Source organism: Brassica napus, chromosome A2 (assembly GCF_020379485.1).
Source record: "Brassica napus cultivar Da-Ae chromosome A2, Da-Ae, whole genome shotgun sequence".
NCBI classification, from domain to species: Eukaryota; Viridiplantae; Streptophyta; class Magnoliopsida; order Brassicales; family Brassicaceae; genus Brassica; species Brassica napus.
This window is the reverse complement of record NC_063435.1, coordinates 23,630,645-23,650,372: the sequence shown is the minus strand read 5'-3', so window position 1 is coordinate 23,650,372 and position 19,728 is coordinate 23,630,645. Positions and strand designations below refer to the sequence as shown.

Here is a 19,728-nt window from a genome sequence, read left to right as displayed (position 1 = left end):
TATATCTTATGAATCGGACTCCTTCTCAGTTGTTGGGTGGTAAGACCCCGTTTGAAAAGCTGTATGGCAGAACACCTTCTTTCAATCATCTTCGGGTATTTGGTTGCTTAGCTTATGCTCATAACATCAATCATCACGGCGATAAGTTTGCTGCGAGAAGTCGAAAGTGTATTTTTCTGGGATACCCGACAGGGAAGAAGGGATGGTTGTTGCTGGATCTAGAAAAACAGAGTATATTTACCTCACGGGATGTTGTATTCTGTGAAGATAAATTTCCTTTTGCGGCATGTTCTGAAACACCCGCAAATCATCAGCCTACACTGGAACAAGGAGGAACGTCTTTCACTGACACTGATTCGGATAATGGTGAGTTAGTGGAGACACAATCTGTAACAGAGGAAGTAGTATTAGCTACTGAACCTGCTGACCCGACTTTACCTTTGGCTACTGAGGTAACTCCTATGAATGTTGACATAGAGACACATGCTCCTGTTCTCGTTGAAACAAATACACCTACCACTGTCGTCGATGAGGTTTTAGGCAGAGGTCATCGTCCAAAGATTCCATCTACTCGCTTACGAGACTTTGTGGTTAATACGGTCACTCTCGACTAATTTTCTTTCTCTCCTCAACTTCACCATCTCATCAGTCGTTATCAGGTTCGGTCTATCCCCTCTCTGATTTCTTATCATGTGATAAATTCTCTGCAAACCATCGCAGCTTCTTGGCGTCTATATCCTCTCTTAATATACCCAAAAGTTTTAAAGAAGCCATTCTTGATAAGATATGGAGGGACTCTATGGGCAAAGAAGTTACAGCTTTGGAGGGTCAACATACATGGGATCTGGAGCCATTGCCGCCTGGTAAGAAAGCACTTGATAGCAAATGGATTTATACAATTAAATATTGGTCAGATGGAACCATTGAACGTCCAAAGTCGAGACTAGTAGTGTGTGGTAATCGACAGAAACATGGGGTTGATTACACAGATACTTTTTCACCTGTTGCTAAGATAACTACGGTTAGAGTTTTTCTGGATATTGCGGTTAAACAAGGTCACGAAGTTCATCAGATGGATGTTCATAATGCGTTTCTTCATGGCGATCTTCATGATGAAGTATACATGAAAATTCCTCAGGGATTCTCTTCTCCAAATGAGACTCGGGTTTGTCGACTTAGAAAATCTTTATATGGATTAAAACAAGCTCCTCGTTGTTGGTTTGCTAAGTTGACAGAAGCTCTTCTCAAGTATGGCTTTACTCAAACAAAGTCTGATTATTCGCTGTTTGTGTACTTTAAGCAAGGTGTGTCTATTCGCCTATTGGCCTATGTGGACGATCTTATTATCTCAGGAAGCACTTCTGCAGACATACAACTGGTTAAAGACTATCTTTCAACTTGTTTTCATATGAAGGATCTTGGTTTTCTCAAGTACTTTCTGGGTATAGAGGTTGCTCGAAGTCCATCCGGGTTTTATTTATGTCAGCGCAAGTATGCCACTGATATTGTCACTGAAGTAGGGTTGCTTGGATGTAAGCCGGCTGGGTCTCCTATGGATCAAAATCATCAACTTGCTCGATCAAAAGCTCCTGCGATTTCTGAGCCCGAACGGTACAGGAGACTTGTTGGTCGTCTTATTTATCTCGCTGCAACAAGACCAGATCTCACATATGCTGTACACATTCTTTCCCAGTTTATGAAAGCTCCTAATGAAGACCAGTGGCTTGCAGCCTTGAAGGTAGTACGGTATTTGAAAGGAACCTTGGGGCAAGGTATTATTCTCGATGCTAAGTCATCTCTTCATGTGACTGGTTGGTGTGACTCTGATTGGGGTGGTTGTCCTCTTACTAGAAGGTCTCTTTCTGGTTGGATTGTTCAGCTAGGCTCTTCTCCCATAGCTTGGAAAACAAAGAAACAAGATACAGTGTCGTGCTCGTCGGCAGAGGCCGAGTATCGGGCAATGGGCGCAATCACCAAGGAACTCTTAGGGTTGAAATCTTTGCTTCGGGAACTTGGCGTGTCTCATAAGGAACCGATGACATTGTTTTGTGATAGTCAACCAGCCATTCATATCAGTTCTAATCCTGTGTTTCATGAAAGGACTAAGAACATCGAGATTGAGTGTCATTTTATACGAGATGAAATAGTCAAGGGAGTTCTCAAACCATCATATGTTAGTACAAAGGAGCAACTAGCAGACATTTTTACAAAAGCATTGGGTCGAAAGGAGTTCGACATCTTCTTGTCCAAGCTGGGCATTCGGAACTTACATGCTCCATCTTGAGGGGGGGTATTACGATAGATATTACATAGATTTGTATATCTATATTTCCTATTCTAGTTCTTTCCATTTATTCCAATTAGGTTTAGGAGAGATCATGAGGTTTGTATAAATACTCGGCTAAGGCCAATGTTAATAGACAAGAGAGACAAGTTAATATTCATTCATTCATAAACTTGTCACTAACTTTTATATGAAAAAAAAGTTATTGTATAAAATGATGTATTTGTATACTTGCAATTGTGCTATTAAATATAATGGAGTGTATGTTTATTCAATACACATACTCCTATGAACAGAAAAAAGGGTGTGGCTCTGTTACTTATCTGATTCACTTCCATATCTGGTAAATTGCAGAATTCTTCTAACCTTCAAATACCACAATAGATTCTCCAAAGAATATGACTTAGTAAGCTAATTCATGTGCACTGATGACGATGCCCTTGAGGCGCCACGTTCTTCTGAAAGGTGCTATTCCAAAAATTTAGTTATATTCATAGATTTTTGGTTGGCAAGGACAGCAATAAATGAAATTTAACAGCTAACACAGACAGCAACAACTGATATTAACAGCTAAAATATTATTACGTGTTGTCCAAGAGTGTAGCTTCTCATCTAAGTTTGCAACATTATCAAACACACTAACACAGACAGTCTGAGCCTGTTATGATCTAAACTCGAACTCAAGATCAACGAAGTACTTTATCGATAACGTAATCGAATCTCCAGAAATGATTACAACTCGCTACCGATTATCTCTAGATAATCGGAGCTCGACAATCATCAGATCGTCGCCATTGAAGAGCCCAGCTCAATCAACCCAGTTTACAAATCAGAAAATGCATACAGAAACTTCTAACTCTCGACTTTCTTATTTATTTGTCATCTGAAGTCTCTAACTTCAAAGACTCTAAATGAAATGGAGTATTTCCCTTAAGCTGGTGCAAGCTCCTACTTCACTTCTTTCTTCTCAGGTCATCAGCTACTCATGATCATATCAGAGGCCTGCATAGGTGTATACGGTTTTTCATTGATCAGTCTTAAATCACATTTACAAAAAAAAAGGAACAACTCATCACAAAATTCTGAATTGTATTGTTACCATAAAATTGTATACCTGTCCAATTGTATTGTTACCATAAAATTCTGAATGGACAGGTTTTCATCACACGCTGAAAGTCTCTGAATCAAAGTCGACTGAAATAAAAAGAAACGCGGTCAATCAGCTAGGATATTTACAAAGATTTACGATACATCTAAAACAGAGATAAGACATCACGACTAACAGTCTAACACCATATCAACTCCAATTAGCTCTCCTCCTTTTTAGGTTCCAGCGCTTACAAAAGCGCAGCAGGCGTGTTACGACAACTCGTTTGCAACCGACGGCCTTCGTTTCGGAGAAGTGGATCTGGGAATTTACAATGATATAAAGCTCAAGCTTCGGTTGATCCCGACAGTAAAAAGAGTAACCAAAATGTAGCGTTCCATCTTGAGGATGAGCACCATATATATATAGAGCAACTCTGATTATTTGAGAAGGTGGAGAAGCTGAACCGAAGAGAAGGTAGTGGGGGGAATGATTGATTAACATTCATTATTGCTAGGATTAACTCGAACAACTAACTGCGGAGGTATTAAGCTCATCGTTCTCATCGGCTAATAGGTGGGAAATGTGTCAGGTTCTGGTGAACCTATTTGATTAGGTGGCAAAAGGAGAAGAAAAGAAAGCTCTATTTTATATTAGTAGATATAAGAGACAAAAATACTAATAAATATTTAAATATGTTTATATCCCAAAAATAACACAAAAGTAAAATTTAAAATATTATCACTAAAGGATATATATATATATATATATATATATATAAAAGATTAAAAAGTTATGAAATAGATATTAAGAGACTTTTTTTGTCCAGCAGTAGGGATCAAGGGATAATTAGGAAAATACATTATTTACGTTTTCAAATTTGTAATTTTTTTTTTTGAAAATCACACTTGTCCAATAAGTGTATATATATATATATATATAACAAATATTAATTTGATACATAATATAAAACTTTACATGTTAAGACTCATCATCTCACCGAAACAGCAACTTCAAATTTTTTTTCTCTCTCCGCTGAATAATTATAGAACTAGGGACAAAACATTGTCGATGTGCTTGTTAATTTGGATTGGTCAAGACTATGCCCAGAAATTTCTAGAAAAAATATGCAAAAAATTATAAAACACAAAGACACTAGATCAAAAATTGACAAGTTTCATACAACTGTGATATTTCTTCACGTAAAATATTATGTTTTCAACGATGATTATTTTATATATTTTTTATTACTTGTCACTTAAATTATAGTTATATTTAAAATAATAAATTTATTTTCTTGCGGTATATACATTTTAATTAGGGTAAATTAGTCATTTAGCTTATGAGAAAGTGTAGTCTTCAAAAGAAATAAAATGCATAGCAGTTTGCAAAATAAAATCTCTTTGCAAAGTATTTTTCTAATTTTCCCTTTAAATTTTGAGAATAGTACTTTATGTATTAGAAGTAAGAATTTAAAGACTATGATTAGAGTTTAGGATATAAAACTTAGAATATTAATATTTTTATATTTTCAAATAGAAATTTGATAAGTTTAAAAATACTGATTTATATTAAAAAGCAATTCTCTCAAATAGTCATATTTAAGTTTTTGTCACAAAAATAACCTTCGAAAAAGAGAATGACCAAAATAATCTTTTTATTTTGAAAATTTAAATATTTTTTAAAAAAAATTTGAAACCATATCCCAAAACACTTCTCCTTAATTCTAAATCATTAAATTAGTTAACCGTAAGGTAAAAATATATTTTTACATTTTAATAAAATTTATTTGATTATTTTTTTCAAGGGCTATTTTATGAAAATCAACGAAAAAAAACTATTCTAGGAAATTTTTCTATATTAAATGTATTGTTTATTAAGAGAAATTTAACCTTTTTATTTTTTCGTGAATGCTGTTTCGATCTTTTTCCTTATTGTGTAATATTTTGTGGTAAAAACTCTTTTATGCTACTTAAGAAATTTGTCCTACATATATGAAGTACATATAAGGCAATAAGGATGTCCGTAAGGACCATTATGTAAATACATTAGAATACTGTCATAACCCTAGAGTATACGATGTATATATACTTGTGTTGAGTGTTAATAAAGATTTATTCAAGCCAAATACTCTATATGGTATCAGAGCAGGCTTAAAACCTAAACACAAGCCGCCACCCTAAATTTTCAAATCTCTCACGCTTATTCTCCATTGTAGTCACGATGTCTACAACCTCAAACTCACCGGCGTTCATGAATGAGACTATCACAGTCTCGCAAAACCCCACCCTCCTCAACATCAACATGACGAACGTGACGAAACTCACAGCCTCCAACTTCCTCATGTGGAATCGTTAAGTACACGCATTACTTGATGGATACGATCTCGCAGGTCATCTTGATGGCTCTGCTGAAATCCCCCCGGCTACAATCACAACAGATGCGGGTGAAGCTCCTAATCCCGCCTACTCTCTCTGGAAACGCCAAGACAAACTGATCTACAGTGGTCTCCTAGGCGCAATCACCACAACTATTCAACCGATCCTGTCGACAACAAACACGGCTGCAGAGATCTGGTCGACCCTCAACTCAACGTATGCAAAACCGAGCAGAGGGCACATCAAACAACTGAAGCAGCAAGTCGATAACTGGTCCAAAGGCAGCAAATCAATCAACGAGTACTATCAAGGTCTGACCACACGGTTTGATCAACTCGCACTTCTTGGAAAACCAATGGATCATGAAGATCAGATAGAGAAGATCCTCGGAGGTCTTCCAGAGGAATACAAAACGATGGTTGATCAGGTTGAGAGCCGAGACACAGCACCATCGTTAGCTGAGCTTCATGAGAAGATGATCAATCAAGAAGCCAAACTCCAAACTGCGGTCATCACTGAACCTCCAGCACCTGTGACGGCAAACTACACCAACTACAGAGGATCCAACAATAACAGATCCAACAACTCCCGACGAGGAGGCCATCGTGGAGGACAAACTTGGCAGCAAAACCAACAGGTTCACACGCCTTCAGCAAACCATCCTCGACAGAACACACCTCGAGGCTATCAAGGCCGTTGCCAACTGTGTGGTGTCTTTGGACATAGTGCACGCACGTGTAGTCAAAACCAGTCGGCAGGAAACCAGTTCTCACCAATGAATCAACCTTGGCAACCAAGGGCGAACTATGTGATGGCCTCTCCCTATAATGCCAATCCATGGTTACTTGATAGCGGTGCAACACATCACTTGACGTCTGACCTCAACAATCTTGCACTCCATCAACCTTACAATGGTGGAGAAGAAGTAGCAATCGCAGATGGCTCCACAATGCCGATCACACACACTGGTTGTATGACTATTCCTACTCCCTCTAGACCTCTCAAACTTAATGATGTTTTGTGTGTTCCGAATGTCAACAAAAATTTGGTTTCAGTGTATCGTCTCTGCAATGCTAATCAGGTTTCTGTGGAATTCTTTCCTGCTCATTTTCAGGTGAAGGATCTCAGCTCGGGGGTGCAGCTGCTCCAAGGTCGAACGAAGGCTGAGTTGTACGAGTGGCCTAAGCCTACCCTTAACCCATCCGCGCATGCAGTCTATCCCGATACCAAAGCAACCCTTGATCGATGGCATAACCGGCTTGGCCACCCCTCTTTATCTACTCTTAAATCTGTTGTTTCTAAGTTTTCTTTACCCTGCTTAAACACTTCTATGTGTGTTTTTCCTTGCAATGAGTGCTTGCTTAATAAAACTCATAAGTTACCCTTTCACCAAAGTTCCATTGTTTCTTCTCAGCCACTTCAATATCTCTTTACTGATGTGTGGCAATCCCCTGTTCTCTCAAACAAAAACCAAAAATACTACCTTGTCTTGGTTGATCACTTTACCCGTTACACATGGATGTTTCCTCTCTCTGCAAAATCCCAAGTCAAAACCGTCTTTACCCAATTTAAACCCCTTGTCGAGACTCGTTTTCAAACCAAAATACAAAACCTGTATTCGGATAATGGAGGAGAGTTCTTAGCACTCAGATCCTATCTCCTTACACATGGCATATCCCACCTCACCACACCACCCCACACCCCAGAACACAACGGTCTGTCTGAACGGAAACACAGACACATCGTTGAAACTGGTCTCTCGCTTCTTTCCACTGCGAAGATGCCACTAACCTACTGGCCTGAAGCCTTTGCAACCGCGGTCTTTCTCATAAACCGCTTGATCACTCCTGTCCTCTCCAACCAGTCCCCATACCAGAAACTATTTATCACCCAACCCAACTACACCAAGCTCCGAACTTTTGGGTGCTTATGCTATCCTTGGCTTCGGCCATATGCGCCAAACAAGCTTGAGAACAGATCAACTCCCTGCATATTCATAGGATATTCCTTGTCCCAAAGTGCTTATCTGTGCCTAGACCCAACAACAGACCGAGTTTATACCTCTCGCCATGTTCGCTTTAATGAAAACCAGTTCCCATATCAACAGCTGCGACATCCAACCACACCACCTGAACCACCTACAACCCCCTTTTTCCATCAACCCCACACTGTCATACATCCCACACCTCCACTCGTACACTCGACGTCTACGACAATGGAAAGCTCGCCCACGAGCTCTGCGACTTCACCACAGCCCTCGTTGTCACCATCACCAACAAGGTCTCAGGCGCCCAATGATACTCGTGACGTCGACACAGATCAGGTTGCTCCACAACCTCAACATGCTTCGACCTCTGAAACAGAGGTTCCACCAGCAACAACCTCAGCACCAACTGAACCACCGCGACACTCGATGACGACACGTTCGCGCAACAACATCATCAAACCAGTGTCACGCTACAACCTCACAGTGAACCTTCAAGAAGATCCTCACTGGATCCCCACGACTTGGCAGCAAGCAATGAAGCACCCAAAGTGGCGTGCTGCAATGCTTGCAGAATTCAACTCCCAAGTTCAGAATCATACATGGGACTTGGAAGAAGCATGTGCAGGCATGAACATTGTTGGGTGTCACTGGATCTTCACGATCAAATATAAACCCAATGGTGAAATTGATCGCTATAAGGCTCGACTAGTTGCGAAGGGCTATCATCAACAACCTGGAATTGACTTCACAGACACCTTCAGTCCGGTGATCAAGCCCACGACTATACGTATAGTGCTGGGGTTAGCGGTTAACAACTCATGGCCTGTCCGTCAAATTGACGTCAACACAGCTTTCTTGCAAGGCACGCTACAGGAAGAGGTCTACATTTGCCAACCCCCAGGGTTTGTAGATGCTGATAATCCACATAAAGTTTGCCGCCTCCGGAAAGCGTTATACGGCCTGAAACAAGCGCCAAGGGCCTGGTACTCTGAACTTCACAAGTTCCTTATCACCACGGGGTTTCACAACTCATTGTCGGACACTTCTCTCTTCATACTGAAGCAAGGTAAAGAGTTCGTCTACTTGCTAGTGTATGTGGATGATATCTTAGTCACTGGCTCGTCGACTCTGCTGGTGCAACAAGTGATAGATACGTTGGCACGACGGTTCTCAATCAAAGACATGGGCAATTTGAGTTATTTTCTGGGTATAGAAGCGATCCGGAACAAGGATGGCTTACATCTGATGCAACGAAAGTATGTGACTGATCTGCTCACCAAAACCAATATGCTTCATGCCAAACCCGTGTCAACCCCTATGGCGTCCTTGCCCAAACTCAAGCTCGACTCGGGAACACCACTACCTGATCCAAGAGAGTATCGCCAAATCGTGGGAAGCCTTCAATATTTGTCCCTTACGAGACCAGACATCTCGTACTCTGTAAATCGGCTCTCGCAATTCATGCATAAGCCCACCACAGATCACTGGCTCGCTATCAAACGAGTACTCAGGTATTTATCTGGAACTCTCAGCCATGGCATTTTCTTGAGAAAACAGAGTCACATGTCTCTCCACGCCTTCTCCGATGCTGATTGGGCTGGTGACTCTGATGATTATGTATCCACGAATGGGTACATCGTATATGTTGGCTCTCATCCCGTCTCATGGGCCTCTAGAAAGCAGAAAGGCGTCGCACGATCCTCCACAGAAGCAGAATACAGAGCCGTGGCGAACACGTCTGCGGAACTTCGCTGGATTTGCTCTTTACTAACGGAACTTGGCGTCCGTGTTCCCTCAACTCCGACGGTGTACTGTGATAATATTGGGGCAACGTATCTCTGTCAGAATCCGGTCTTCCATTCCAAAATGAAACACATTGCGATAGACTACCACTTTGTCAGAGGACAGATACAACATGGTATGCTGCGTGTCACTCACGTCTCGACTCACGATCAACTTGCTGATGGGCTCACGAAACCTCTGGCCAGAGGACCTTTCCAAAAGATCTGCACCAAGATTGGAGTCACAAGAGTTCCTCCATCTTGAGGGGGCGTATAAGGCAATAAGGATGTCCGTAAGGACCATTATGTAAATACATTAGAATACTGTCATAACCCTAGAGTATACGATGTATATATACTTGTGTTGAGTGTTAATAAAGATTTATTCAAGCCAAATACTCTATAGTACAATGGTTTAGGAATTCAAAAGCTGAAGCGAATGTGTAGGATCACTTGATATATTGGTAGCGATCACCTTTTTGGGGCATTTGTTTTTTTTAATGAGTCGAGATCTAAAATTATTATAGTTATTATAGACAAATCGAAACAAAAATCTTGTTAAGCGTTTTAGACAACTTACAGATAATTTAAAGTGAACTTTAATAAGGATTGTAGGTAATTTATCGAGAAGTAGACACCCGTATCATTTCTTCGTCGACTTGGTCTTCTTCTCGTTACTCAAGAAATTTCTGTAACTTCATCAGACTATGTGCCTAATCTAAGCCTATACAACATTACCTTCTCTTCCTCATCTTATTGAAACATTTTATTCAATCAATCATCCCCCCATAATTTGCTACGTGGCAAATGATTCAACCGTCTAAGTATTCATTCATACACGATCAGAACAATTAAGTTTGAATTTTATATTATGTTTTTAACTATTAGCTTATTACTTCTTAGCATTGTTGTGTAAATATACAATGAGATATTATAAAATGACTTATTTATTCACATATTAAAAAATTCTGTTGGGCGAAAATTAGCTACAGTATCCAAATTTTCCGTTTGCGATGTCGCAATGGAAAAATATATAAAAACAAAAAAGTAGAGTCAAATTTAAGATCTTATTAAAATACATTAATTATTTTTAATTATGAAATAGTTTAGATAAAATATTTAAAGTATGTTATTAACTGAATATATAATTAGTTAACAAGGATAGAAGGGATAAGATATAATATAATATGTTTTTAAGGTAATTAACATTATGAAGATCACATCTTAAAAATGCTAGCGGAAGCAGTAACAATATAAGTGTCGGCATCGGCCTCTTGTGAAATGCTCGTTAAAGATGCAGGTCCAGTTGCATACTCTTTCGTTTCCACAAATAACGTAAGTTTTGCTTCTTTCCCCATTAACTCTTGCTTCCACCAGATTCATCTCTAGAAAATAAAAACATTTGGTTATATGTCTGTGTATGTTCTGAAACTTCACATGTAGAATAATGTGACATATGATATGTGTTTACACACACACACACACACACACACACACACACTCACAGACATATATATATATATAAAGTACTAGTACTTAATATTTGTAAACATTAAAAGCCGTACGGATACTATATGTTATTATAAAATGGATGTGTATAGATTATGCATATAAAATGTACATGTTTTCCATATAAAATGGATGTGTATAGATTATGCATATAATATAAATTTTGAATTACTATGATATAAATAATGAACCTGTGGCAAGGAGAAGTATGAAAGAAATCACGAGAAGGGATGAGACGAAACACAAAGCGTATTTCATTTTTCAAGAGACTAATACTATATATTCCAGAGAAAGACAGAGAGTTAAGGGTTATGATGGAAGAAGAGGGATTTTATATATATACCGCGACTTATAATATACATATAATAGGATAATGTTGACCGATTAGTTTTGTTTTACAAAGAATCTTTTAAGGGAAACTTGACTAAACTGAGATAGTAATCTCTAGAAAATCATTACAATATATGAAATATGTCATGTGTCGTTATTAGAATAATTTTTAAGGAAAGTATCTTTAAAAAATATGTTGGTCCATCTAAATATCTTTATAACTGACCATAAAATTAATTTAGTAATATACAAAAGAGATTTTTTTCTTATTTTCTTAAATAAAAGCTACTGAGTCATCTAATGTGATTAAAATATATATAAAATAAATGATTTATAACAATACAGATTTGATAACAATTTGTGTATCTTCTTTCATTTTTTATTTATACAATTAAAATAGATAAATCACACTAACCACATAATAAAATTTTAGATTTTTGGTAATTGTTATATTTTAATTTTAAAAACCATCAATATATTACTAAAACTGTTTAAAATCCACATTGAAAACTTAATGATTAATGATTTAAAAAACAAATTTTATAGTAAGATACAAATGATCATAAAACCATATGAGTAAAAAATTCATTTAATAGATATTCATATAAAATATTTTATTTTAACATCTTCTAAATTAAACTCTATACCAGATAACATATATAAATATATTAATTTTGAAATTTAAGAAATATGCATGATACTTAAATTGAATTAAAAAAAAATTTGTACAATTTTAGTTATATCAGATTATTAAAATATAGTTAAATATATTTTGTTATTATTTTTGAAAAGGTATTTTTTACCAAACTATTTCTGTTACCTAATATTTTGTTAATATCTCGCTCCACGAAGAGTGTGGTTTATTACATAGTATATGGTACTGATATGAAACTAATAAATTTATTTCAAACTCTATATATGTAATATTAAAATGATTAAAATAACTTTTTCTTTATCAAAAAGCATTAGTCTCTTTTTATTCTTTGTCATTGTGCAACTTTTAAAACACCTCGATACAACAAACTACAATTAATTTAGGCATGAACGCAGGCTTTTTTAGGCATCACTGGAACCATTTAGACCCTGCCATAAACCACACCCACATCTGCTTAATCCCGAAAACGGATTCTCCGAGCTCAATTAAAGACTACAGGCCTATTAGTCTTTCAAATGTGGCTTATAAATTATTTTCTAAAATTTTAGCTAAAAGACTAAATCTCTGGTTAGATAGAGTTATTTCAGAGAACCAGTCTTGATAGACTTATCACTGATAATGTGCTTATAGCTCATGAGCTTATGCATTCTCTCCATACTAAGAATCTAAAAACAGAGTTTATGGCTTTAAAGTTGGACAAAGCCAAAGCTTTTGATAATGTGGAATGGCAGATTTTAGACATAGTGATGAGGAGAATGGGCTTCAGTGATAAGTGGTGTGGATGGATTCAAAAATGCATATCAACTGTATCTTATTTAGTGCTACTAAATGGTGAACCTACAAAAACAATTTTCCCCCAGAGAGGAATTAGTCAGGGTGATCCTATATCCCCATAGCTGTATATTATATGTATAAAGGGTTTGACAAGTGTAATAAGGCAATGCATCCAAAGAAATCAAATACACGGATATAGAACATCTAGAGGACTGAGGAGGACCCCCGATATCTCACTTATTGTTTGCTGATGATTCCTTGGTATTTTGTAGAGCAACAGAGGAGGAGTGTAACAAGTTAATGGAAGTCTTGAAAACATACCAAGATGCATCTGGACAAGAAGTGAACTATACGAAGTCAGCAATCACATTTTCAAAAGATATTCCTCTACCACTCCGAGATGCTTTGAAACAGAAAACAAGAATAACTAGAGTAGGAGGTTTTGGGAAATATTTGGGTTTGCCAGAAAAAAATAGGACGCAAAAGAAAAGATGCTTTTGAATATATCAAGCAGAGAATCATGAATAAGATAGACAGTTGGTATAATTGGTTTCTTTCTCAAGCGGGAAAAGAAATCATGCTAAAAGCTGTAATTTCTGCACTACCGACATATACTATGTCTTCTTTTATGTTACCAAAGGTTATATTTACAGAGATTACAAAGGCAATGAGAAAATTTTGGTGGTCATCGATGAATGATAGACATAGAATCCATTGGATATGGTGGAATAAAATTACAGCCTCAAAAAGGGATGGGGGGGGGGGGGGGGGGGGGGGGGGGGGGGGGGGGGGGGGTTTACGTATAAGAGATATGGAGCATTTCAATAAGGCTTTGCTGGCAAAACAGGGATGGAGAATTCTAAAGAACCCAACATCTCTCTTAGCAAGGGTTTTTAAGGCTACTTCATTCACAATGTTATTCATCATCAAGCTACGCTTGGAAAAGTATAGTGCAAACTCAGGATCTGATTAAAAGAGGAATGAAATTGATTGTGGGGGATGGAGAGCATATTAATGTGCGGAAAGACAATTGGCTACATTCTCAACCACCATCTCCGGCCCAAGGAAGAGGTACTGAAACTCATCCTCATATAAGAGTTAAGGATCTCTTTCATCCAGGTACCAAAGAATGGAATGTCCAGTTAATCAGTGATCTGGTGAGACAAGAGGATGCAAAATATATCCTAAATATTAGGCCACCAATTTCAAGGAGACCAGATGTGCTAGTACGGAACTACACAAGAACATGGGAATACAGTGTTAAGACTGGGTACTATATTCAGAGAAACTTCTTAACAATGGAAGCAGGGAACCAGGAAACAAGTGCTGTTATATCTGAAGAAGTCAGGAAGTGTTGTTCATCGATCTGGTCTCTTAATATTCCTCCAAAAATAAAGACTTTCTGGTGGAGAATTGCACATGGGGGAATAGCTCTGTTGGATAATCTTCGGAGGAGAGGAGTAAAAATGGACAATACATGTCTGGTGTGTGGAAACGCTAAACCATACGTTTTTTCAATGCAGAGTGGGCAGGGAGGTTTGGGAGCTCAGCACCACTTCTTTTACGGTCTTGGACCAGAGTAGCAATTGAGTTATACAGAACATCAATGAAATGATTAGATTGGTGCAGAGAGACCAAGCAGAGATTTTAAATTTCTTTGTGGGGTGGAGACTCTGGAAAATGAGAAACAACATTATTTTCAACAACAAAAGGGATCATATCATTAACATGATCAATGGAGCTTTAAGAGATCTAGATCAGTGGAGGGAGGCAAACAAAAATACAGGGGATGAAGAACAAAACAGACAAAATAAAAGTCTGAGCAAGGTTTCGATAAAAGATAAGCTTCCTCCTAATTCTGAATACTATTGCCTAGTGGATGCTTCATGGAAGTCTTCTAGAAAGGAGATGGGTTTGGCTGGTACTTACACAGAAGAGAAGGCAACCAAATCATGCATGGATCCTCAGCAGAAGCGCCTATGAATTCTACTTTAGAGGCTGAAGCAATAGCCCTCCTGATGGCAACACAGCAAATGGTCCGACTAAACTACTCTAAAGTTGCCTTCATGGGAAATTATAAGAGTTTATTTGATGAGTTAAATCAGTTCAAAACTGAACAAACCAACAGAAACGTCCGTATCACAGAGGCTGTCTTTGTGCCACAGGATATCTTTGAGATATCAAGACATAGAGATTACACTTTTCATTACATATCTAGAGAAAATCTTAATGTTGTAGACTCCCTTGCTAAACAAGCTAGGTTACATAAGAAAAACTATGTTGTATCTTGGAAGTTTTAATGTTTTTAATGAAAAAATTGACCAAAAAAAGTATGAACGGAACTTCCACAACCATGATCAACAAAGACAAGCTGATGACATATATATACGTTACGTCCAACCATACACTCACGGCCCTGTAGAAAAAATTCCTGAGCACGCAGATAACACTGGAAAAAGTATACATTACCTAACAACCAGACTTTCAAATCTAACACATAGTAAGACGGTATGTCATTCCAAATTGAAAGAATACATAGAATCAAACAGTTGCTGCATTGACAATATAATCATATAATTTAAAGCACCTGGATTATGCCACAGTAGCAAAAGATTGTGAACCTTCCTCGAAGGAGAATAAATGGCTATAAGGGAGTTGTCTGGGCATCGTCGTTGAAGGTTGTCTTGATGAGGCTGATGTCTGCGAAGAGAAAGTTAGACATCACTTAGTTTTATTGCAGAATACTGGTGATGATGATTAAATGAAAGATTACAGACTCACCTGGAAACTGAGTATTAGTATTTGCCAATGACGTCAGATGTCCGAAGTTTGGAACCTAAAGAGCTCTGCGAAAACTGCAATAGGTGGAGTGGTAATGTCAACTAATTTCGTAAGATAGGTGAAGCGAATTGCAATGGATATACGAATTTCAGTGCTTGAAGTTAGTTTTACACTATAACCATGAGGTTAAGAACAGCTATGCTCATCTTCTTCAGCTAAAACTAATAACTGTAATAACTCTTAGAGTCCAAAACAGTAAATACAAACTACCTGCAAAAGAGACTTCCTCCATTCGAGTAAACATTTTAATTGAAACCAAAAACCAATGATGTATAAATATAAGTAAAAGTCAGAAAACCTTTCTGATCTCCTGAAGTTATAGTTTATATTGTTTTAGTGGTGAGGATGACGGCGTTTGGCTCGTCTATATCCAAGCTGCCGATGTTTGGGCCACCCTCAAACCTTACTATCTCTGCTCCTACAGCTTCCTCAAGACGATCCTTAAGAAACCAACAATAGAATCCAACCACAAACCTTCAATTTATCCACTAGGGAACTTCCCCCGGCGTCAAAACTAATTTGAGAGATAGTTTTCATAATTATAGTTGCTTGAGGTAGATAGTCAGCATTTTATAAGTTTTCTTATCGAGTTCCAAGAACTTTGCTCTTAAAAGAAGTTGAATCTCCTTCACAATAACATGCACTGGCTAGTGGAAATTGAAGAGTGTGATCTCAAATTTCTTCCTTTCTAAAGAGCATAGACTATGACTATACATAGACATGGATTGAGTACATGCATACAATAAAGTTAACGTTGACTGGGATATTTAACTTTTTGTGTTTAATATACTTTTTCTGGTTTGATCTATGATTTTTCAGGTTCAGAAAAATAGAAACCGAGATTTTTAATATTTATCTAGTGAATTCCCAAAATATTTTTCCTTTATCAAATATGATTTTCACACCACTTATTCAATGGAAACTATCATTTATCCCACAAACACACATAAATTGCAGTTATATAGTACCACATTTTAATTTTAGTCATGTTTATATTATCAAATCCCCAGTTACCATCATTTAGAATATAACATTACCTTACAACTGTAAAGACACAAACGACTTATTCGAGAACAAACAAAAGACAAACACACGCGTACCGTACGACATGGTACTTTACTGAAGATTTAGATAAGAAAGAAGCAAACACAAGACAATGGACCGATGATTTTGATGATTTATGAGGTTCAATGAATCAGCAATGTCTGGTGCAGAAGCACCGACGACGAAGTCCACGGCATTTGCCTCCGCCAAAACCTTCGTTGTGGCACACGTTTGCGCAGTTATTTTCGCTCACGCATGGACCCTTGAACCTATGGCTCTGTGACTCACATGTGCGTGCCTCCACTGATACTGGACCCATCCCTAGACAAAATCAACACCAATACAAACACTTTGTTTAGACCATAAGTATTTAATTTTGCTAAATAGTTTTTAATAATTGAAATCATGTAGGAAGGATAAGCGACACAAACCAACTTTTTCTATGAGCATTCACAAGAACATTCGCTTGAAACATGAAATATATATATATATATATATATTATATAGATCCATATATATACAAAAGTATGTTATGTTATTGATATATTGTAAATGGTTGTATATTTTCATACATATGTTTATAGTTAGATATTAAATTATGAAAGTAATGAACCTGTAGCAACGAATATCATGAACAAGAGGAGAACAGCTGAGATCAAACGCATCGAAAGCTTCATTTTGAGAGTGAGAAAGAAAATTTCAGAGGTAGATTGGAAGGCAACAAATGTTAAGTGTGTAGGCAGCTAATGAAGGAGATGGCACTATATAAAGGACAAAGCAGTATAACAATATTTCTAACCTATATCTACGTTTTTTAAATAGAAAACTTCTATTATAAAAGTAGATATGTTCAAATAATGTTTATATTTGAAAAAAAATATAGAAAACATTATTTATGTCTCTATATTTCGAGATGAAAAACATTTTCTATATCTGTTCCTAAACATGGAAATCCTCTATGACAGAGGCTTACTTTAAAATAAAATCTTCTTTATAATAAAGTTTTCTATTTTCAAGGAAAATATAGATATATAATGCTATAGAACCATCAAAATTATTGATTATTATATCTCATTGTTGAACTTTTTAATATCTAAGAGATTTTTTTTGAATAATTTTTTTAAAGTATCTTTTTGAAGGACATTATTAAATTTCGATATTCCTATTGATTTCTGCCACAGTGGTGTGACGACGATTTGACGTTTTTTTCCTTTCTCTTTTCCTGCTTTATTCACATTTTCTTCGTTTTGTAATTTTGTCGATTTATTTGCTTTGCCGACACTGTAATAAATAAAAAATTGCTCCTTATTGGAATTGACAAGACACGCAGAGATATCTAAACGTTTGGAGAAGTCATTTTCGAAATCAATAAAACAAGTATTTATTTCAGAATTAATTAAGTAAAAAATTGAGCTATTCAGATAATGTATGGTCCACAAATATGAGAGTCGCCACATGAAAAACGTAAATAAACCAAGAGTCCGTTAATTGTAAAACCATTAAGTGAATTAGTAAAACAATGTATCTATTTTCGTACCAAAAAAAAAAAAAATTACAGGTGGTGTAAACGTAAATTTTGGTATTTTACACACTCTGTTTAGCTAAAACCCAATTATTTAGTATTATATTAAATGTTTATCCTTGTTACTAGTTGTGTGAATTTGTAAATAAAACTAGTTATATGAACGATAAACAGGATTAAGAATTCAAAAAAAAAATCTATGAAATAATAGAAATGCATTTGGTTAAACTAGAAGAAAGTAGTGCACTTACTTTTATTTTTTTCTTATGGGGAAGTGGCAGACAAAAACCTGATTTATTTTCTCTTTATCATGTACAAGATTTTCAGGGAAAATCGCATAATACTTAAAATAAAAATTCAAACCTTAAGAAATTTAAAATTTAAAAAAGGTTTAAGCCCCAAGATTTTCATTTACTCTTTTGATTTCACATAACTAATAAGCTTTTACCGGGTTCCATTGTCAATTTTAAAGTGTTGACAAAATAAAATTGGTTACAATTTTTTTTTTGAAAATTTAATACAAATTCTACTCAGATTCATATCTCTTCTCTCGCGTAAAAGGTGTATATCAATCTGAGAAGATAGTCTTTTCTTTTTGGAAAATTTGAGAGCAATTTCAATATAAATTCTATTTTTCTTTTAAAATAGGATATCTCTATAATATAATAAGTTTTGCTCTAATCCTATTCTATTTTGTAGTAGAAAATAGTGTAATAAACAAAAAATAAATACATTGTTATATTCATAAAGTAAAACTATTTTCAAACCTGTTCTAAAGAGCAAAATGAAATCGGTTGGAAACATGTCGATCCCAATAAAAAGTACATCCTAAAGAAAAATAAATATTTTCTCCTCCCAGGTTTTGAACCATGCACCTTTGACCTAACAAATTAGAAACACAACCACTGAATTGTAACTTTTAACAATTTTGATGCTCTTAAATATTTAACGTATTTTGACGCTTAAAGTCCGAGCTTCCACAATTTTAGGTCATAGGTTTCAATTTACATATGTAAAAGATATATAACTATAAATAGGTTTTGGACAAAATAACTATAGATTTATCTTTTAAACTAAGACTGTAAATAAATGTTGCACATTTTTCCATCTAATAAAAATATTTTTTTTATTGGCTAAATTGACTTGAAAAATGTTATCCCATGAGAAGAGAAGTAATAATCTCTCCCATGGTTATATGAAAATTTAGCGCAAGATTCAACGGGTAATGGAGAAAAATGGCCTACGCTTTTCGCCTTGACTGTGTGGTGGTGCTGGAAGTGGAGATGTGGGTATGTGTTCGGTGAAACAGGGAAGTGTAGAGACAGAGTGCAATTTGTTAAGGATAAGACTCAGGAGGTGATACATGCGAATAACAAACTGAGGCAGCACCCGGTGATTGGGGCACGAGTGGAGAGACAGATTGCATGGTCACGACCAATGTCTGGATGGTGCAAATTGAACACTGACGGAGCTTCTAAAGGAAACCCTGGACTGGCGGCAGCAGGTGGGGTGATGAGAGATGAATATGGAAGGTGG

The 19,728-nt window shown here is 36.5% G+C and overlaps 1 protein-coding gene and 1 long non-coding RNA gene across 3 annotated transcripts; both read right to left on the bottom strand.

Annotated features, from left to right (window-relative positions):
* Positions 1-10,551: 10,551 nt before the first annotated feature.
* LOC125579935 lies at positions 10,552-11,741 on the bottom strand. The gene is made up of 2 exons (XR_007317808.1): positions 11,218-11,741; positions 10,552-10,902 (listed from the first exon to the last, which is right to left on the bottom strand). It is a non-coding gene; the product is annotated as an uncharacterized LOC125579935 (long non-coding RNA).
* A 3,729-nt stretch (positions 11,742-15,470) lies between these two features.
* On the bottom strand, positions 15,471-17,539 carry LOC125579930 (defensin-like protein 1). Of its 2 annotated transcripts, XR_007317807.1 has the most exons (3): positions 17,284-17,539; positions 15,567-16,991; positions 15,471-15,485 (listed from the first exon to the last, which is right to left on the bottom strand). XR_007317807.1 is itself a non-coding variant. In XM_048743841.1 (2 exons), exons 1-2 carry the CDS (start codon positions 17,345-17,347, stop codon positions 16,822-16,824), a joined length of 234 nt encoding a protein of 77 aa, XP_048599798.1. In that variant the 5' UTR covers positions 17,348-17,436; the 3' UTR covers positions 16,599-16,821. The 2 variants fall into 2 exon arrangements, 1 of the variants encoding a protein (XP_048599798.1); XM_048743841.1 differs by lacking the exon at positions 15,471-15,485 and having other exon boundaries at positions 16,599-16,991; positions 17,284-17,436.
* Between the last annotated feature and the right edge of the window lie 2,189 nt (positions 17,540-19,728).